This window comes from Anomalospiza imberbis, chromosome 5 (genome assembly GCF_031753505.1).
Source record: "Anomalospiza imberbis isolate Cuckoo-Finch-1a 21T00152 chromosome 5, ASM3175350v1, whole genome shotgun sequence".
NCBI classification, from domain to species: Eukaryota; Metazoa; Chordata; class Aves; order Passeriformes; family Viduidae; genus Anomalospiza; species Anomalospiza imberbis.
The window spans coordinates 21,264,216-21,286,359 of NC_089685.1; the positions used below are offsets into that span (position 1 = coordinate 21,264,216).

The following is a 22,144-nucleotide window of genomic DNA, read 5'->3' on the forward strand; positions in this document are numbered from 1 at the left end:
CTGCCCTAAAACTGATAAATATAAGAATTTCCCCCATCTCCCCTCATCTGGTGACGTGTAAAATAAAGACAGTCCATTTGTGAGAGTGATTCTGGAAATGAAGTGGTTCTGATTATGGCATGGGGGACAACACATAAAATTGAGCAGTCTCTATTTTTGCAAGAAATATTAAATTTTTAAGTAGTGCTTGAGTCTCATAGTGCTGGAAGTTTACTTAACAATACATTGTAGATATAGTAAAACTGAAAAAATACATTTCAGGCATATCCTCATAACAGGCTGGCAGAAGATGCACAGATAAATTCTAAAACATTAATTCAGTTGTACGACTGAAGTCTTTTATAGTGTCTCAGGCATTTGTCCAAGTTTAAAGTTCTGTTATATTGTTCTAAAATAAGTTATATCTTTTGCAAAACTGTATGATTATAAAAGGCATTCTTTATTTTACATACTGTTTGGTAATAGAATATTGTATGTGAACATATTGCTGCCTTTCTACAATTAACAGCTCAAAGGACATTTGTTTTCATAGCTAAAAGCTATCCTGATATCCTGTGTGGCTGTAAGCAGACAAGCCACTTAATTTTTCTGGGAAATTTTTAACCACTGATAAAATATTTTACTTTTCTGTCTTTTCTACTGAGTTTTACACACTGCAGGACCAGTTTAGCAGTGTAATGGACCATGCAGCGCCCAGCTTGTTGAGTCTTCCAAGTGCTCTGAAGGGATAGCAAAGCAGCTTACTCCTTTGCAGAGACTTATTTGTGCTATAAAAATTATAAAAGTGTATCTTATGTTTCAGGTAACAATGCTGGGGATGCAATAAATACATGGTCCGCAAAATGACTTCAACCAGCACTGCATATCCAGATCTTTCACATTTGGGGAGAAGGTATTTGAGACTCAGATTTGTAGTTCAGAGCACTACCAAAGAGATTCAACCCCATTATCTGTATTTTAAGCACACATTTTAGTGACAGCTGAAGATCACAGAATGATTATGATTGGAAAAGACATCCAAGATCCAAGACTGAGTCTGACCTTTGAATGATCACCACCTTGTAAACTAGACCATAGCACTAAGTGGCACATTTAGTTGTTTCTTGATTGCTTCCAGGGATGGTGATTCAGCCACCTCCCTGGGCAGATCTAAAGGAGAGGAAGCTTTCAGCTGAATGAAATCTTCAGAGAAGAGAGCAGGAGAAAAGGTAATATCTCACTGGTATATTCAGGTTTGTCCTGATATACCAGATGTTTGGGGAAAAACCTGTAGAATCAGTCATTTCTGCTAGAGAGGCACTACATTAGGGTATGACTAGTCATCTTTTCTTTTTGTTGGCCAGAGTCAAGCAGCTGCATTGCTGAAGGGAACAGAAAACCGTGTTGAACTTTTTAGTGAGATACCCACCAGTGTCTGCATGTGTCATCTGTGCCCTCTGCTGGCTGCAGCCCCAGAGGCTCTAGCATGTGCCCTAAATTCTTGTCATGCTCTGATGAGGGAAAAGGTGAAGAAGGATTTCTGTAAGGACTGTTAAAGTGGCAGATTAAGGTTGTTAACTCAAAAATGCTGTGATTTGGATACCTAAGCTTGTTATATGCAGTTCATGCTGAAATAGTACATAGGATTTACAGGCAGCCTAAGTCTGCTATTAGCCCAGTGTCCTTAATTACTGGCTGCCCCAGCAACAAGGTACTTTGTACTCTGTTGTAACATTAACCATATGATTGTTGTGGAACTGCAGGGTGCCCTTAGCCTCCCTTTAAACGGGTGGTTGTTTTGTCCCTGCCTCAGGAAATCATCACTTGACACAGGCAAGCTGTCTCTTGTCTCAACCTGCTGGTAGCCTGAGGGAGCAGCGTGGTCCATGAGACTACTAACATATGGTATATTTCTTCTGCAAGATCATGAAGAGTTCTGTTGAATAAATATATTTCCTGATATGAAAAAAAAGGCAGAGACAGGTGATTGCATCTTGTCTAGAGCCCACATATATATGGTGCTTTACACCACCCTCTGGAATTGTGTGCACAGAGCCAAAATGTCAGTTGAATAAAGTAATGATCCACATTAATTTTCATGCTGTCTGTTTGTGTCTGATTACTAATCAGTAAAATACCTTATCAGTTATAAATTAAGGCTTATACAAGTATACACTGAAAAATGTCATCTAATTACTACTGACCAAGGAGAACTGTAATCAATATACCATGATGGTGGTAACACATTAGTGAACATAATTAAATCCAAAGTTATTTCCTTAAGGATGTTAATATTGATAGGTGCCCCTTACCTTCTTGCCCTTTACTTTCTTATATATAACAAGGGGACAACAAATATGGGAAGCTTTTGTAGTCCTGGGTGTCAGTGACAGTGAAGACAGGAGTAGCTGCAAGAATATTGGAACAGCTACATGAAATAACTATTCTATAAAGACCCTGATCCTTGACTGGTATACACAAAAGCTTAGAATTTATCTTGAATACAGCATGTTTACATCATCATCATCATCATCATCATCAAGAATACTGTGAAGCAGGATTAATGTTCAATGAAGTACTTCCAGAAAAACAGGGAGGTCTGGAATAGCCGCACTTTGGGAATTATTTAAAAGTGGTAAGGGCTGAAGTTAGACTAGTAAGCTTTTTGAATCTGTTTCCAGACATTTATACAATGGCTTTCAGTAGCACAGGAGGAAAATTTACAAGAACTAACAACAAAAAGAAATCTTTAGGAAAGATGAAATCAGAAATCATTAAATAAAGTAGTATTTTTTAAGACACACAATAAACTTTTTTTTTTTTGTATCAATGTTATTTTTTTGAAATGAAACTCATTACTCCAACTTGAAGTCTCAGGTCCTAATTTTGCTGGCTATCTGCCAGTGCAAAAAAGCTGGCACAAGCACAGTGTAAAAAAATCTTTCAAGTAAGTTTAAGGTGTGTATGCTTAAAGGATGGAATTTAGTTGTCGTCTTAAAAAGGTCATCAGTGCTCCATAACTGAATGTGTTTTAAAATTATACAACTGTCTCTGCTGTCTTGTTGTTTGTACTGAAAAGTGATGGATAGGTACATGTAGAAATCTGTCTGGAAGTTGTCTAGAACATATTGCACAGGTCTGAAATCTTCCGTACAATTATTTGCTGATATATTTACAACAGGGAATTTCAGTGTGATGCAGAGAATAAAGCAAATTTTGCTGAACTCTTCAGGATTCTACTCATATCCTAGGCTGTCTACAAAATGATCTTTCTGGCCTCTCAAAACATCTATGTTGTCATTTTTACAAAAAAAAACCCAAAAAAAACCCACAAAAACAAACAAAAAAAAAAACCATGTAAGGTGATGATTAGACTATATTTTTATTCTGTTCAGATTCTTTAACTGCCAATTGCCATCTCCCTTTGAAGTATGAATATCTTTGTATGTCCCAGAATAAGCAACACAAGAAACTAGATCCAGGTTATTCAGATAGAGAAGCAGAATTTCAATTAAAATTCTAGCATAATGTCAAAACATCGAAAGACAGTATTTAACAGCTTTCACTTAAACAGACTCTTTTATCAAACCCACTTTGCATCTCCCTGTCCCTAAATATTGCCAGACTGAGGTTTCTCTAGAAAGGAGAAATACAAAATAATGAATGGCAAAGTGAGCTGTTCCTCTAGTGTTTAATCTTTTCAAAATTACAAGAATGCAAGAAATTAAAACTATAAGGCTACCTTATTATTACAGGCAATACAGTGAATAGAAGAAAATCTCTTTGGAAAGGAGTCCACTTCAGGAGAAAATAAATTTGGCTTTGAATATATGACAGTCACCAGCAATGCAAGGCACAGCACCCCTTTCCTTCTTTTTTCCTTTTATTCCCTGGAGACTCAATGACTCCATGGTGACTCTTTATCATAGAATATAGGTAAGACAAATATAATAAGAGAAAAATAAATAATATATTTGGAAAATACTGTAATTTAACACATAGCAGACCTAAATCCTGAATTCTGTAGGATTGAAAGCATGAATTGCAGATACATGTAGGTAACACAAATAATCCTGAATGAACATTTGAAAGGTGGTTGGCAAAGCATTGTGCATCAGAGCACAAGGTAGATAGCTACGTACACATGCAGCTTAGGAAGGCACAGTTCATTGCAATAGACTGCTTTCCTCTCATCTTCCTTTTACCTTTCTGGTCCTGGCTGTTCTCAAGAAGAAAAAAATATGGGATTGGATGAATAAGTCTAATATATCAGTTAGTGTGTTCCTTTATCTTTACAGTGAGCCTTGAGGAAAGGTTGTCAATATTAAGTAACAGGTAGATAAAAATGTTGATTGGCAAGAGACTGGTCTGTCCACATTCTCTACTGCTTCACTCTTTCATTTCTGCAGTTCCCTTCCTCTGCATCCATTGAGAGGTCCTGGGTGCTCTGTTTCAACTCTTCTGTGATTTTATCTTCTCATTCCTCCTTTTTTGGTGATTTCCTGCTTGAATCATCAGAAATGTTCTGCTTGCTATTACCTGGCTGATAATCAGAAGTATTCATGGCAAGACTTGCAGATATTTTGAACCTACAAGCTGTCTTACCACAAAGTGCTACAGATCCAGTATCTTTCAGTTTAGCCATGTCAAAGTGTTGTGAAAAATATAGAATTTCATATAAGTCATACAAGTTTTGCTAAGGCATTACCAGTGATGTTTCCAGTTTTTAGAAACCATTTGATAGTTACCATATATGCAGTGTGAAGGGAGTTCAGGCACAGGAGTTATGATACCGTGCCTTTTCTTTGCCCAAGATGAAATAACCAATATCAAAGCTGCAGTGGAAAAAAGGCATGTTTTTGCACAGGTGATCAAAACCAGATCGATTCCTTTGTGCTGAACAATCTGCTGCATATATATATTTTTATTCATGATTCCACTTGGAACATTAATGGCAGAAACAGCTTTGACTCGTGGACTTATCACTGTAATTGGGATGAGAAAATTGTTACTTCTTCTTGATAACTTGTTGTTCAAAAGCCATAAAACATTATTTCTCCATGTTAGGTCTAAAGGCTTCATCTATTTTTCTGCATCTTTGTTATGACCAACAACCTGAAAATTCAAAGAAAATGGATATAATAATATGCATTTTCTGCTAGATTAAGGAATAAACTTTTTATAAGTAAATGGCCACTATATTGAACTCCTGGTTATTTTCATTAGTGAGGCAGGCTATATCTGTGAGAGGTGGTGAATTATTTATGCAGATCATGCCTGGCTCTAGGGAGATTTTTAATGTATCCATACCAGCAGCCACTCTTCACCCATCAGAAGGCCAACTGTCTATTAAGTATCAGACATAATAACTTGAAAATGTTATTTTATCAAATAAACTGCAGCTAATTGCTTCTAAATGCTTAAACTGATGATATGTTAATCATAACTAGACTCCTGATATGATACTGGGAGTAGTTTTCTTCTGAGGTATCTCTGCTACTTTTGGCAATGGAATAGCATTAAGCAAATACTTTCAGTTCTGTCAGCAAACTGAATGAGAAGGGTGGTCCTGAGATTGTCTCAGGTCCCCAGTGACCCTTATCTTTCTGCCTCCACTGCTGGGTTTTCCTAAGGAGCAAAATGGTTTTCACCAGAGAGACTCCTCAGGAATAACAAGGCATACAGTCCCATGCACAGACTTTTGTCCAAAAGGCACATACAGCCCTATCCAGTTCCTAGGGATGGCTGGATGGAGAAACTAGGACTGGTGACTTGTGCTGGCAGGGAATGCACAGGCAGAGCAGATGAGTTGTGAGTACTGGCAAGACAAAACAACTGGAAACCAAGAAAGGGACATCTGAAATAAGGAGGAGGGTTTGTGAGAAGAAAGGATAAACTGTTTCAGCTCAAATTTTAAATAATGAAGCTGTAATATTCAAAGTCAATATTGACACTGAAATTAGAACTTTTTGAAGAGTTACAAATATATATTTAATTAAAAGAAAAGCTACAGCGTCCCTAAAGTTTTTGTGAAAAGTGGAGGAACATTACATTAATCAGATAAATTTTATGCTGCAAAGTTCTACAGATCTAAAGTTAAGCCAAATATTTTAAAAGATAATTCCATTCATATGGAATGAAATTAATTCTTGCATAGAGCATCAAACCTGATTGCTTATTTTATATATTACATATTTAACTGTCTTAACTTGAAGTACACAAAAGAGCATTGTCAACCATTACTTTTTTCCAAATATAATGGTCAAAAATGTAAACTGTAAAAAATGCTTCTTATTCTGGATTATTCTCTCATATAGCATAGTCAGTATATGCAGACCAATATATCTGTGGCACAGATAGTAGTTTATAGAACTAAACTGAAGAAATACATTCAAGCTGAAGTGGTACCTATGGATTAGAAAAAGTTACCTGATACAGATAAGATAATAAGCCTTTCAGGAATTATTTTTTTTGTTTTGTTTTGTTGTTTTTTTTTTGCAAATAAAATCTTTAGAATTTCAAATATAGTCAGGGAAAAGGATATTCTCAGTTTCATGGATCATTTGTATTAAGGTTCTCAAAAGGAGAACTAAGTGAAACAAATTAAACATCCTTATCTTATAGGATGAAGAACTACTGAAAGTACGAGTATCATTTTCTTCTAAATCATAGCTACTGGCAGCTGTAACAGTGTTATATTCTGCAGTTGTTATATTAAGTATATTATTTCCAAAGGTAGATTGGAAATCTTCTACTTCAGGATGTGTAGATAATGTCGCCTTACTCTCAGAGGTAAATGAAAATGCAGTTCTGTTAGACAGGATCTTTTCTTCAGAGGCTTCTATGTTAGAAAGTGAATTTGAGGATATCTGAATGCAAATATCTTCTGAAATGCAAGCGTGGAGGTAATGGATGTCATTTATATCAGCTCTAGGTTCACAGCTGTGCCCTGCATAACAATGGCAATCAAATTTTTCTATGAATGTTTGCAGATCCTGATATGATGGCTGCCCTTGTAAAGTGTATTTTCCATCCTTTGTCATTTGAATTGCAATATTCTCAGGGTTCAAGTGAAGATAGTCACTGGAATTCCATTTTTTCCGTGCACAAGCACCAGAGTCTTGGCATAGCACTTGGCTACATATTCTGGCTGCCATTGTGACATTGATGAGGTATGGGGTCAAGGTCCTCCTGAGGTAGTTGTCCAGAGTTCTACAGGTGTTCTGTGAAAAAAGCATTATACCTCCACAGTTTAGTATGGAAACCATTAAAATGCTGTCATTCTAATAACAGTACCACAGTATATATCTATAAATGTTTCACCTGAGGATTTGATAATAGCTATAAGTTGTTGTTGGAAGCAAGTTTATCTGAGAAGCTGTTATAAAATTCAAGGATCTTAGCAAATTTATGTTGTGTAGTTGCTGGAGATGTTACAGAAAGCAGTTAGATCAGAAAGCAATTGTCTTTAAGCTTTCATTCTATCTCTATATTTCATTTAGCTTTTTGAAACAGATGCATTTAAAGAAGTTTTATGGAGACTTGAAGTTCCTTTTTAAGTATTAAATAGTTTGAATGTGTCTGGGGAAAAAACTCTCACTTCTTCAGTCTAAACAAATACATTGTCTATCAAGTAGTCTCTGAGACTTTTCAGCTTTCCCATGACCTGAATAGCTTGGCTACAGGGTAGGGACCTTTCATGGGATTTTTAAATGGAAAGAATTGTGGTTGGATGGTCAAATTGAAGGTATGCTAAGATAATTGATCATTCTAGCTGATCATGAAATTGGCATATGTTCTGTGCATTCTTGGCACAGTTTAATAATCAGAAGCTTTGGGAGCTCTCTCTTTGTTTCTGACATTATGGGCATTTGCCTAATGCCACATGTAGATACTCCTAATATTTATACCCATGGAGATCACTTTGGTGAGTTTAAGATGTATGTAGGTTTTTTGGTTTTCTTTTAGGTATATATAAAAATGCTTCCAAGAGATTTTGGTTGATGCAGAAGTGAGGTTTACAGTAATATTTAATTGCTGAAATGCTAGTGACTGTGAAAGCTGTAAAAAATGAGGTGCAATTGATGTACAAATACTTAGTCTGACTGAGTTTTGGAGAGTTCGTTTTTTCTCGCAAGAATCTCGAAATTAAGACAATAAAAGTTGCTGCTCATATATGTTCTGATATTGAGATAATGGGCAGAAAAGTTCCAGGTGCTACTGATATCCTTTCTCAAAGGCAGGCACATACAAAAAAAGTCAAGGTAGGATGCTTCGGGGAATAACAACCTTACAGAGCTGTGGAGGTGTATTTGGCCATGCTTTCTGTGACAGGAGGTCTGGCAGGGATGAAGCATTTTGGTTCTTTGCACTTAGAAGACTTCACAAGAGTCTTCCCATACGATAGTTTGTTAAATCTAACTTGCCTGGTTATGAATGAATTACCTGGAAAGAATAATGAGAACATCCTTGTAACAGTTTTTCAAACTGTGTATTTTCCTTCCTAAAACAAACTAGAGTTTTTTTTCTTCTGACTCAGATGTTTCATAAAATGAAATTAATCAAAGTAGTATTTGCAACACAGAGAACAGGCAAGGGCTAAACTTTTACAGACTGACTTCTCCTATTGTTGCCAAGTTCACCACTCCAAAAAGCAGAAGGGTTTTCTAAAAATTGTTCCGCACAAGCCCACATAAAATAACTCCTGACTAAAATAAAATGAAGAAATAGGAATTCTTTCTTATACTAATTAAACAAGTGCTAACTTGCCTACGGTTATCATAGCAACTTGTCCAGTTACCCAGAGTCAACAGAACTGAGACATTGAAAGATTGAACTCTTGTTCTGCATAGAGCCAACGATGACTTCAAAAAGCCTCATACATGCTTGGGTTTTGACTACAAGAAACTGCTGGCAATATGGAGTTATCATTTTAAAAGTAGAAGATGTAAGTGATCATAATGCTTTACATCCTTTTCACTTTATTTCTCCTTTAAAATTTCATATAATAATTGATTTAGCATACCTTATTTTGTGTTAAATTCATATCACCCCAGATCACAATTCCAGAAGCACCCAGCGCAGCAGATTCTCCAATGGTATTTACCAGGTCATCCTGAAGGAAAATATGCAAAGAATCATACAAATGTAAGTAACCTATAATATAAGGGCAAATGAAAAAATGCATATAGTAAATGACATATCCAAAATAACTACTTTGAAGACAGCAAGCAATGATACACAATCCAAATATCTTACTCTCAGTTGCACAATTTACTGGAATTGGATTGCACAGGTGATACCAGAAAACATTGCCAACAATATCCAATTTATATATGTCATCTGGTTAAAAAAAACAAGGCTGTAAAACCGAGCCCGTGCTTAGGCATATGACATATACTCCTCAGCCATGTTAGGGGTTATTTTGCTGCATTGCCTCCTGGCTGCTCAGAGTTGGTAGCAACTGGTTTCAGTAATGGTGTGGGAAAAAGATACTGGAAAGCACAGCTTTTTTTTTTTTTTAAACTTAATTTCTGTTACCAGAAAGTGCTAAAACAGAAAAGTAGCAAGAGAGTTTTCAACAGTAGGAATCTCCCTTTTCCAGAGAATGTCTCTGGTCTTTTACAGAGATTGATTTGGAAAATGTATTTCTGTTCAGTTCTCCTTTTAGGGTCAGCTATTAGCCCAGTCCTAGCAAAATGTTAAGGTCTGTTTAGGATGGGAGAGGACTATGATAATGAAAAAACAAGAAAAACCAAGTTACTGTAGGGCACAACACACACACACAAAACAAAACAAAGAAAAAAACAACCAAGAATTAATGTAAAGATTACAGGATTTAAATTATTAATTAGGATCCCAGCAGGGCCCCTGACAGCACCTGCTGCTCCCTGAAAGTATCCACAGAGATGGGGACGACACTTGCTAATGCTCTGTCCAGAATGTGGGAGGACACCAGATAGAATGCCATCACCAGGACTCTAAATTCCCCTTCCTCATGGGCTGGAACAACAAGAAGAGATTCCCCAGAGTGGTGGTATCTCTGATAGGGTGGGTGTCTATAAAAATGTGAAGGGAAAAGTATGGCCAGAACTGCAATAAGATGATTGGATTTTAATCAGACCCTAACTTTAACTAACCCATGACATGCTGAAATAACATTTTTGTACTTGAGTACAACTAAGGACAGATTTTTTTTGCTAGCTTTATATACTTTTTAAGGAAAGAAAGACTCCGTTTTACTGTATTTTTTTCCTTATAACCTAAAAAGCAGGCAGTAGGTGAGCCCAGTATTACTACTTCTCTTTGCAAGACTTTACTTGTATTTCTTTCCTCTGACCAAGTGTGTTGTAGATGTTGCTACACAAGTGTGCTAAGTATGTTTTCTAGTTTTGCAATGTTTTGTTACATGTGAGGACAACTCAGAGAATAAAACACTATTTGAGAAATATAATGAGAAAGGTTTGAAAATAGACCTCTTAGTGTTTCATTTGGTCAAATTTCTTTGATGGATTAATTTAATTTTCTAGACAAAATTGCACACTTCTTTTTGATGAAAGTTAGTATATTTGCTAAATAAGTGTCACCTGGTAATTTCTTGCCATATAAATTTGAACTATTTAAAGTCTAGCTTCACTCACCTCAGAGAGATATTCCTCATAGACATCTGTGAATACTGGACGTGTATATACAAAAACTGGAAGGGGATGACTAGAGTTAGAGACATAGGAAGTTCTAATGGCTTCTTGAACTCTGTTGCGAACAAAGAATTGAGCATTTCTGGAAGATTTTAAGGCTGTCTCTAGATAGACAGATGGATAAAGTGCTGTGCTTTTCTCCCACAACCAGTTAAGCTCATTATTTCTTTCTATTTCAATATCTAAACAGGCTCCTGTATAATTGTGTGGGTTGTGTTTGTAATCATAGTTATAACAGTCTGGATAAAGGTAATATCCCCACAGGCGATTTGGTTTCATTTCTATGCCCAGCTTCAAAGTTTCCAACATAAATGATTTTGCTGCAAATTCAAATTCCATTTTAGCTATAGTTCTGGATTCGGCTTCGGATAGACTGAGGTCTCTCTGCTGAACTAGCTCAATGGATTCCTGTCTGTAAATATCTTTTGATCCCCAGTTCCTTATCCACACAGGTCTCCAGTTTTCCCAGTCAATGACAGCCAATCCAAGCTGTTCATCTGAAGGAATGTAGAACTGGATGTCCTCTTTGGCTTTTTTTAAATGATTCTCCAGCAGTGAGAGTTGAGGGAGTCCTCCATTGAATGCCTCTCCTGTGACTTCATTTTTGTAAGGGTAGTAGCCAAGCCTGTCTGGATAGAAGAGAGTGATGTTTTGCCCAATGGATGTCTTTAGTGTGCTTCCAATTAGAGGAAAAAAATTCATGTCTAGCTGCACTCCAGTCCTTTCAGTACAAAGTTCTGTAGGAGCATTCCAGATAGAAAGGAAAGGTGAATTAGAAACAAGTGGACGAGCTCTTATATTCAGAGATGAGCAGCAAGAAACTAGAAGAGTGGCAAACACCACACCAGATGCTACAGGATATGTACAGGTAACACAGATGCCAAAACTTTGCATTTTTCTTACAGTTTCCATCGTAGCATGTGCAATGACGTTAGGTGCTTCTGATCAGACTAAAATTAAATGCTCTCTGGGTGTTCAGAAGGTTGGTAGTCTGTCAAAAACTTTATCGTAAAATATATTTCTTCAGATGAATACCTATTAAGCAATATTCCTTGGGTGTAAAATAGGGGTGTCCTTTTTACAAGGCTCTCTGTCATTTCAGGTTGCAGGAAACTTTCCAACAACTTCTCAGACCTAATGCAGAAAAAGAAGCAAATGTGAAGTAAGAAATTATAAATATTTCATTTCTAACCTTGAAACAAGTACCATTTCTGATTTTGAATATATTGTAATGCTTGAATACAATTACCCTTTGAAGGAAAAGAACAATGTACAATCATAGAGAAATAAACTGTACTATTCCACTGTCAGTTTTATGCCTAAAACTTAGATTTTAAAAACCTAGATTTAAAACAGGCAGTGGAACAGTATTCAGCAGCTCATAGATCAAAGTGCTCAGAAGTAGTCCAGACTGTGTCAATTACTGATGTCTGTAAAAATGAGCAGTTTCACAGTGACTTCTCTTAATCAACAGCAATGTATATATAATATTTCTCATCTACATAAAAATAAAGTTCTGATCCTTCATTTGTTAATTTTACGGAGTCATTAAGGGAAGATACCATATAATATAATACAAAATGGGTTGTTTTACGCTTGCAAAAAACCAATCGACGGATACTCATTTAACTCAGTGAGGTATCTGAAATACTGTAGGCACTCTATCTTCTGTCCAGGCCTCTTTTAAACAGGCTCAAACACCTGTGAATCACTTTGGTATATGGCTGGCTATATGTTATTTCAGGCCATTTGAGATGTACAGATTAAGTGGTCCTGAGTCAATGTCTGCCCGGGGGTGCAGTTCATTGGGAAAGCTAAGGCTGTCCATACACCCACGGTGTAATCACATTTAGTGGTGATAGCCTCAGTACAGGCATCATCTTTTACACAGAATCTCACTAGCTAAAGCATTCTCTGTGCAGTAACTTCTAAATCTACATTCCTTCTGATTTTGAAATGGTTCAAACCTGAATCTGTCACTTTCTGTAGAGGCCTTGTGATGAGGCAATAGAGTATGTAAGGATTATATAGGAGTGTACACAAAATTATAGGGGTCACCATGAAGTTGGCCATGGAGTGGCTGGCAATGTAAAATCTCTAAGGACAAATTCAAGAAAAAAAACAAATAATATTTTAGTTTGTATTTATTGAATTCAGCCAGGAGTGGAATCTACAAATTTTTGTATAGAATCAGTGGATGGACTGAAATCTAAATATTCATGCAGATATTTCATCATTCCACAGCTGTTGATGTGATAACTAAAGAAACTCTGCCAAGACTCAGTTTTATAAACTAGACTTAGATCATAGATCCAATTACCAGGAAAGAAGGTGTGCCTCTGTTAATTTAAATTGCTTCAAGAGCAGTACCTCATTTGCATGGCATCTGCTTGATGAAACTTGTAGAAAAGCTGTCTGCATGCATTTCCCACAGCTGCCCAGAGGTGACAGCAGGAAAAAGCCATCTCTCCTCCAAGCTAAACACTTTTGGCTCTCTCATGTTTCCTCATATAACAAATGCTATAATCCCTTATTCATCTTTGTAGCAATTTGCTAGATCTGCCCCAGTATACCCATTGCTTTGTTGTACTGTGAAGCTCAGAGGTGGACACAACACTCCAGATGTGGCGTCATCAGTGCTAAATAGAAGGAATAAACACATTGCTTGACCTGTTGGTGGTGTATACTCTTGTTGATGCCACCTAAAAGGCTGTTGGTCTTCCTTGCTGCAAAGATTCATTACTCAATCCAATCAACTTTGTAGAACCTACTCTACAACTTCATTCCAGCCATTCAGCTCACAAGCCTGTACTGGTGCATGGAGTTATTCCTCTCCAGGTGTAGGGCTCGATGTTTTCAAATGTTGGATTTCATGACATTCCTGTCAGCCTCTTTCTCTGTGGAGGTGTCTCTAAATGACAGCATGATCCTGTGGCATATCAACCACTCCCAAGTCTGGATTATCTGTAAACTTGCCACAGGAGCACTCTTCCATTGTTCAGATAATTAATCAGGATGTTATATAGTATTGGACCTAGTATGAAGCCTTAGTGTACATTACTGGAAACAGACTTCCAGCTGGACTTTGATGAGCCTCCAGCTGTACATCCTGGACTGATCTCAACCCTTTGAACCTGACAGTTTGGCCAGTTTTCAGTTTCACTGTCCAGTTATCTAGCTTGTACTTAATCAGTGAGAACGTTACAGGGGACTCTGTTGAAAGCCTTGCTAAAATCAAGATCAACAGTATCCAATGTCTCCCCTTGTCCACCAAGCCAGTCATCTCTTTAGAGAAGGCTGCCACATTGGGCAGGCCTAATTTTCTCTTTGTTAATACATGCTGACTACTTGCAATCACATTCTTGTTCCTAATGTAAATGTTTTCCAGGATTATGTGCTCTCTCAGCCTCTCACGGTTTGGGGTGAGGCTGGTCTGACCAGCTTATAGTTCTTTGGATCTTCTTTTTGTAACCTTTTAAAGAAAGGACTTAGATTTGCTTTCTTGTAGTCCTTGGAAACTCCCCTGATCACTGTGACTATTCAAAGATTATCAAGAGAGACCTTACAATGACATCAGCAGCTTCTTCAGCACATACCCTCCTTGCAGGCACACCATTATGTCCCATAAACCCGTGTGTGTCCAGTCTGCATAAATGTTCCTGACCCTGCTTGTCCTTTGCTACTGGATCTCCTGCCAGCTCCACTCAGCACTAGGCCCACATTTTCTCTTGTCTTCTGCTGCTGCTATACCTCTAGAAGCCCTTCACACTGCCCTTCACACATCTTGCCAGATTCACCTCCAGGTGGGCTCTGGGTTTCTTAACCACATCCCAACAGCTCAAATAGTGTTTCTTGTTCACTTGTCCCTGCTTGTACCTCATGCGTGTTTCCTTTTTATGTCTGAGCTTTGCCAGGAGCTTGTCCTGCCATTTCTTGATTTCCTGAATGTGGAGATTTTTGAGCTTGGAAAAGGTGATTCAGTCAGCTCTTGGACCCTTCTCTCCAGGGCCATCTCTCAAGGAATTCTTCCAAAGCTGATGCCTCTAGAGCTCTAGATGCCGAAATGTGCTTTCCTGAAGGCAGCAGTTTTGATCTTGCCGTTTCCTTTGTTGCCTCTTTTCAAGATCCTGAACTTCACCATCTCATAATCACTACAGCCAAGACCCAGCCTTCAAGTTTCCTGTTTGTAACTATGAGGTGCACCAGAGCATCTCTCTTCCTGGCTCCTGCATTATCCTAAGTAACACTTGCTGAGAGAATACAGAGGGAGACTTCCAGGACAAACTTAAAGAATTCTGTACTGAAATTCTGCAGAAATGCTTTTTCCATGTATGCAAATACAGTTTATTCAAATTAAATAAATTTTCACACATAACCAGCTGATGCACACCAGCATTTGCCAGGACTGTGATCTTTTATGTTATTGGTTTGATCATAAGGAAGTGGGAAGGCCTCAGAAAGAAGCTGTAGGAATAGTTTGGATTTACTCTTCCTCTGTTCCTCCTTTGATTACAAGGTATTTCTTGCCCCCATTGAAGTCAGAAAACTACAGAACATAAATTTTATTATTTGTTCTTGTGAGGTTTTTTTAATGAGTGGATTTCAGTAATAGGCTGACTTGATGTAAAGGAAAAGAGGAAAACATTGTTTGGAATGTTATTTTTACTGGTTTTGCTAGAATTTGTTTATTATTGGCTAATCTTGCAAAGTTAAATTTAATGGTTTGTTGGGAAATGGCTTTCCTGCAAATCTTGCCATGATGTACTCTACTGGGTATGAATTAACAGATTATTTTATGTGATAGTTTCCAGTTAAAAGGATTGCCTTCATCCCAGCCTCACAATGACAGCTCTGATAAATGTTACTCTCTTCAGTCTCCTTGATGGTCGTCTAAGTGAGCTGAGTCAGAAAGCTGCCCTTCTTCTTGTCAAAAAGTCAATTACTTTACAATATTAACACTAATTGTTCATGGGATACCTGACTGGAAGTACATATTGATGGAGCCTTTTGTCTAGGGAAAAAGCTTTGACTTCAGATTTTCCCAAATCTGGCATTTTTAAAGGTTAAGCATTACAGGAAATAATATTAATTTTCTTGGCTTAATTATTGCATCATTTTTCACGGCTTAAACTGGACTGCAGAAATACACATGGTTGAAAGTGCAAGTGTGCTCTTGTGTTTTGGTAACTACACAGTCATAGATTCGGGCCATGCCACATGTCCCTGAAAAGGTGGACTCTGGAAAGGTTCCACTAGACCAAAGACAGTCTTAAAAAAAAAAAGGGAAAGAAGTGTTATAGATACCCCTGGACTTCACACAAATCCATATTTGTTGCCCCACAAGTGGATGGTGTATTGCATCAAAAAGCACTGGTCATACTGTTTGGCTTATGTTCAAAACTTGCCACTAAACATTAGAGGAATTCAGCTTTGAGGCTTTTTATGAAAATTGGACATGAGAGTCCACATTCAGCCTTGATATAATTGGACATTGTTTAAAGTCAGATCTGCTAATATCAAACTTAAGCCAATAAACAAAAAGAGTATCTGATATTCTTATGTTAATAGTGTTAGTTGCACTTACTGAATTTCAAGCAGAAGTCTGTAAAATCTTGCACTTTCACTGTTTGAGTTTCAACACACAAAAGCAGGCATGCTCTTTGTGACTTCTAAGGCAGAAGGTGAGCGTCACTGAACTGTGCTATCTTCTTGAACGGCATGCAAGAACACTTGTAGTGCCACGATCATCTGCGTAGTTATCATTTTAGATTACAGACTGCATACTTCTTATGTGTTTATTAACTGTTTCTTTCCTCACCAACAGTATGATATTGCCTATTAATTAATGGCATAATAACAAAAAAAAAAATAGAGATGTGAAAATTGGCTGGTCTTTTCCCTATGCCAAAGAAAATATAGATATAGAAGTTGGCATGTAGAACTGCAGTTTTTTTAAGGGACAGAAGAATCTAGCTCTTTAAATCTTTGCATTTAAGTCTTTAAATGCCTGAGGCTGTGATTTAAGGTATACGGTCAAGTATGCAGACAGGACCAGAATATTTAAGGATTTATTCCTTATTCTTTTGTTTTCATATAAACATTAGCTACTTCAGTGTAGAAATAACTCTTGATGTTACAGACAAAATAAAGTGTTAGACAGCATAACTTAAATTCTCAGGAAAAGTTGCTTTGTATTTTCCTTTATGTGAAGATTATAAAAATGTAAAGTTGTACCGATGTCTAAGGACTCAATTCTAGCTTCTGTGAAGATGTCAGCACTGATGTAGACCTAAGGAGAGATAGAATACACTTCTGAGGAGCAGACTAAGTATATATTAAATGTTAATACATTTAAACTTGGAAGAAACCTGAAGGAGAATCCAAAGCACTTTTTAAAGTTACCAACAATACTGATACAGCCATACACAGTTTCTCTAAATAGGATCAAATCAGCCCACACTGCTGAGAAAGGGCTGTCTGAGGTCAAACATATTTTTTATAGATCAGTGGAAAACAGTCAATGTGTCTGGCATCTGTCCTGCTGCCCTCGGGTGCCCCAGTGGTGCTGCTGTGGGAAATAGCCCCGTTCCCTTCCATTCTGTTCTGGAAGGGTCTTTCTTCTGGATGAAGGGGACAGTATCACTGTTGCAAACTCAGATTAAACCCTCCTGCTCTTTTTAGAGATGCATGTTCTGGCTAGAGGCTGTTTGTTCATTGCAAACAAGGATCAGAGTCATGAATCAGCCACAGAAGAAAGGGAAGAATAACATTGTAGTTGTACTGCATTCCCCATTTGTGTCATTTTGGCATTTCTTAAAGAAGAGGCAATGACAGTCAGTTACCACAAACACACACGGGTGTTGTGATGATACATGAACATTTCTGAGGAATAGAAAGCTCCACAGAAAGAAGGTCCACCTCTGGAAGTATGAACCATCTGTGCTACACAGCTGATGGCAAGTTTAACCTGTGAAGGGTGATATTTGCATAGAGGATGTGGCCTCATTGTTACAAGTGCATTGAGCTTCACATCTCTGTGAAGTCAGAATTTGGTAAGCACTGATCTTGACAGTGGTTTTGAAACACCACTCTCATTTCAGCAGATTCTTCTCAGCTGGGCTAAGGCAACTGTTAATGAAGCCATGTAATGAATTGTTGAGGTTGAAAATACCTCAGCTGATATAGAGGAGAGGAAGGGGTTTTTATAATTAGGTACATGAACCAGCAAAACTGGCTAGTTTAGTCAGCATGTCTGATTTAAGAGATGCTTGTCAAACTACACCCCAATGCTGTGGCTGTCCTTATCATCAAGAACTGCCAAATCATCTCTTTCATCATTACTTAGTCCCATTCCTGAGTACAGGGCAATGAGTACATGAGGACCTGAAAAAAACTCCTGAATATTTCTGCCAGGATTCCTGACTGTTGCCTTTGGAAAAAAAATCAAAACATGCCCGTGATGTAAAGGTCAGGAACTGAGCATCCACACTGTAGACAACCCTCCTTAAAAATACCTATGCAAAAGTAGTCAAACAACTTTTTAATTATTTAAATGAGTTAAATATATGGTTTTAACTCATTTTATTTAAATTAGTTAAAATATCATTTTTTACTAACTTACCCATTTTTTTTCATACTCTTATGATGACTGCTGCAGTGTTCCAGGATTACTTTCATGTATTTAGTAAAATCTCTAAACTTTTCATTCTCTTTTTTTCTCTTGCAAGTTCTAATTCTTAATTTTATAAAAATTCTTAATACCATAACATAATGGATGTTCTGATTTGTTTTTTAGCAAGTTAACCAAATAAACTATCTGAACACATTTCCAAGAGTATTTGGAAAAATTTCCTTTACTGTATAAATACATTTGGCAGAACTCAGATTTTATAACTACAGTTTTCATTGCAGAGGAATCAGGGACAAAATAAAGAGTCAATCATGTGTGGCTGTAAAGTATTCTATCTCACTAAGATTATCCTGCAAAATGTTAACTGCTGAATCTCTAGTATTTTGTAGCAAAACAAGCCCAAACACATTCTCTATAGCAAGAAAAATGCATTATCAATCAATATAGAATTTAAAAATATAACTGTATATTTACCATGAATATACATTATTAATATATAGCTAATTAAAGGCAAGAATAACCTCGAAGCATATTTGGATCAGTGTACTACACCACTGCTATCCTAACTTAGAATACTGGGCAAATCACAGCCCAGTTTTTAAAAGCATCTAGTGGTTTTACTTGTTTTTTTTTTTTAGTCAAATATATTTTCACTATATTACGCTGAAATATCTTGAATAATTTTAATTAGAAGCCTTCAAAAATAATCACAAACAAAAGGCCCAAACCCAATTTTCTTTGGGCTTGTATAGTCAGCCTATTTGTTCTGACTACTTCTCAAAGTAGGAGTTCAAATTTTCATAGTTATAGAATGGTTTGAGTTAGGAGGGACCTTTAAAGGTCACCTGGTCCAACACCCACTGGGGATATTGCTTAAGATGCCCAGTGTCATATTTTCTGCAGCATCATGTATTCCAGCATAATTTTAAAATCTTCTGGACAGCAATATTTCCAAAGGGCTATAGTGTAGATCACTGTGCACACTGCAGTACAAGAATAGGCTTCCTAAGCACTTGACCAGATCTTCTCAGGGAGCTCTTCCAAACAAGACAGTGCTATACCTACAAGTGTATAGACAGTATCAAAGGGGGGCCATAATACAGAGGATAATAATCCACTATTAGTAAGCACTTAATGATCATAATCTCCCTTATGAGTACTATTTTGAAAATCAGAAGTCTGAACCAAACATAAAAATATATATTCTTGCCTTCTAAGCCAACATGTAGCACAGAAATAACTGCAGTACATTTCTATACAAAGCTGGTATCATTTCACATCTGTCTTAAAAATATATTTCCCCTTCAAGAAACTATTACCCTCATCTAGGATTTATGAAAGAAAAAAAAAATCTACACTGTACAAAAGTAACTGTGCCTTTAAAAAGGTGAGATTGCTCTGGTGAAGAGACCAGGACAGACTTCTGCATAATCCTGGGAAGTACTGCAGTATTAAAATTAACACAGCAGTCAATTCTGTACCTGAAACTGTTTGAGTCACAAAATTGTGCCGTCCTTCTTAGAAAAAAAATAGAATCTTCAAGAAAGACAATAATGGTGTTCCCTTTCAAACATAAGGGAGCAGAAACACCCCTGGGGTAAGTGAAACCTGCATGGATGAAATTGTTCCTGGATATTCAGTAGCCATACTCTATAGAGTGTGTTGCTAGAGCAACAGGAGGTGAGGGTAGCAGGGGAAGGGGTCCTCAAAGCAAATTATTTGTGGAAATAAATATGTATTAGTAACCTCATATCAGTTTGTACATTAACATATGTCTTCAAGGTATGACATTTCAAGTTCTCTTCTGCAATACCTGAATGCTCTCTCTTTTTAATCTTCCTCTCCTGGGACTGTAATTTATTCCATATTCCTTTCGCCCACGATTGCATATAAATAAATACAATCTCACAAAAATATGAAACTGCAGTAAAGAAATAAACCTTTTCTCAAGAGTAATTTCTCTTCTATACTGTGTTCTTTTTCACCTGCTGTTCCTTGACAGCCTTCACATAGCCTTTTGTTATTTTGATAAACCTACTAATACCGAGAAGCCTGTCTAATTGCCACCCATCCCTGGAGATAAGTGGGAGAGATGGGTAAACAGATGTGAAAGTCTCAAAACAAAAGTGAGTACAAAGCTATGCAGAAAACCGGTGATTTATTAAGGAGGCATTAACATTTATCGAGCATTGTTCTGGGAAACGGGTATGCAGAGAATTAACAGTTCAACTGAAAAGAAGAAAGGAGCACAGTTGGGCCTGCCTGAGCAAGAACATTAGCATAACCCTTGGAGAAAGCCTAAGGAAAGGATTTACAGCACAGGAACTGAAAACAAGGGCTCTGAGCTGAGGAAATGAGTTCTTTTTGTTCGGGCCTGCCACTGGTTAGGGTGGCAAAGCTGGTGCTTTCTCTACCGACATATAACTGGGACACCTGAGCCCACCATCTCATCTTCTTCTAACTGAGACAACCTGCAAACCCTCACAAACTGACTAAACAGCAAAGCTGAGAAACACAGTGGTGTCTACTGGTTTTAAGAGACCTTAACATCTAACATGTTAAGAGAGTGAGTTTGGACCACTCACATGGGAACTGGGACTTGGACAGTGTTTGGCAGTCCAGCCTGGCTCTCACTGCCTACATCCTCACTCCCTCTCAGATTTTCCATCCTGGGAGGCTTTAGTGGATACCGATGCCAGCCCTCACCTGTGTGAGATTACCCAGCACATGCTCCATTGTTACATGCAACTCTGACTCAAACCTCTTGCCTCAGATATTTTGTGGATTGTCTTGCCTGCCTGTGGCTTCATGTAAAAAATAACTATTACACTGCACCATATCATTTACCTGAGTTGAAAGGCTGAAAACATGCAGGTGTCTTTTCTTTCACCCCTGATTAGAAGCATTCACTGGGGAGAAGTAACTTCATATTGAATTTTCCCAGGTGTAAGTTTACACCAATAAACTTTAGATTCCTAAAGAAACAGAAATCCCTATTAGCATACTCATACCTGTAAAAGGAGCCTATCCGCACCTCCTAAGAAAAATTGCCTAGACTAAGGACTTAGCCTAAAAAGCTTGAAACAAGACTTATTTAAAATAAGGTTGTTTTAGAAATTTTGTTTGTCTGGAAACATAGATTTTACTCAATACCTCTGACAGCTATATATGTGCAGTTAATAATTTTTTGTGTGTGCAATAGTTCAATGAATCACTGGCATTGAAAAAAGGAAGTTAAAATACACTGAGAGAAAACCAGCTGATAGATACAGTTCAGTGTGTGTAACACAGGTAAGTGGTTGTTCCACCTCACAACTCCTGACAATCTTTCTAGAAAGTCCTATTAAATTTTACCCTTCTTCTGTGAGAATTGAATTTAAAAATAGTAAAAATTTAAAATGCATAAAAATAATCAGTAAATACTCACCTCAACGAGTACACAGGTCAGAACTTGCTGAAGTGAATGAACAGGTGAGTGGACAAAATTATTACTCTTGTCTAGAAAGGCAGGGCTCTGGCCCCACCAATTGGGATTTGTCATTTGGTGAAAGCCTTAGCATAATTATAGGGTAGTTGATGAAAGGTGTCTCCTGACACAGCTGATTGCAGTTGAGTAGTACAAAAACACATTACTTGTCAGAGGTCTTGCACCATGTTCTCTAGTTTACTGAACAAATTCTTTTAAATAGTTCTTTTTTTTTTCCAAATAAATAAATCCATTTGACTTAATTTTGCTTTTCAGTGTAGCAGGGATTTGTCGAATGGAGGTTAAAAAAATGGGGTGGGGAGAGCAAAACTGTGTCCTGCTTTGCCAGAATCTAGAGTACCCCCAGGTGAT

General features: G+C 37.3%; 1 protein-coding gene and 1 long non-coding RNA gene across 7 annotated transcripts; one reads left to right on the plus strand and one right to left on the minus strand.

Annotated features, from left to right (window-relative positions):
* Positions 1 to 3,342: 3,342 nt before the first annotated feature.
* Positions 3,343 to 11,588, minus strand: LOC137473825 (hyaluronidase PH-20-like). Of its 2 annotated transcripts, XM_068189841.1 has the most exons (4): positions 10,620 to 11,588; positions 9,005 to 9,094; positions 6,764 to 7,202; positions 3,343 to 5,094 (listed from the first exon to the last, which is right to left on the minus strand). In XM_068189841.1, the coding sequence occupies exons 1-4, from the start codon at positions 11,586 to 11,588 to the stop codon at positions 5,081 to 5,083; spliced, it is 1,512 nt and encodes a 503-aa protein (XP_068045942.1). In that variant the 3' UTR covers positions 3,343 to 5,080. The 2 variants fall into 2 exon arrangements, with proteins under 2 accessions (XP_068045942.1, XP_068045941.1); XM_068189840.1 differs by lacking the exon at positions 3,343 to 5,094 and having other exon boundaries at positions 6,465 to 7,202.
* On the plus strand, positions 7,975 to 21,160 carry LOC137473826 (uncharacterized). Of its 5 annotated transcripts, none has more exons than XR_010999011.1 (5): positions 7,975 to 8,926; positions 9,036 to 9,126; positions 11,129 to 11,544; positions 11,779 to 11,838; positions 20,309 to 21,160. It is a non-coding gene; the product is annotated as an uncharacterized lncRNA (long non-coding RNA). The 5 variants fall into 5 exon arrangements; XR_010999010.1 differs by lacking the exon at positions 20,309 to 21,160 and adding an exon at positions 12,838 to 14,497; XR_010999008.1 differs by having other exon boundaries at positions 11,129 to 11,838.
* The last annotated feature ends 984 nt before the right edge of the window (positions 21,161 to 22,144 follow it).

What these genes read in the sequence shown, in the direction of transcription:
- LOC137473825 (XM_068189840.1), bottom strand. Translation starts at nt 11,588, where the DNA reads ATGGAAACTGTAAGAAAAATGCAAAGTTTTGGCATCTGTGTTACCTGT. An exon ending in ATGAGGAATATCTCTCTGAG is followed by an intron (nt 9,095 to 10,619) that starts GTGAGTGAAGCT and finishes ATTTTCCTTCAG; the next exon opens with GATGACCTGGTAAATACCAT. An exon ending in TGAATTTAACACAAAATAAG is followed by an intron (nt 7,203 to 9,004) that starts GTATGCTAAATC and finishes CTTTTTTCACAG; the next exon opens with AACACCTGTAGAACTCTGGA.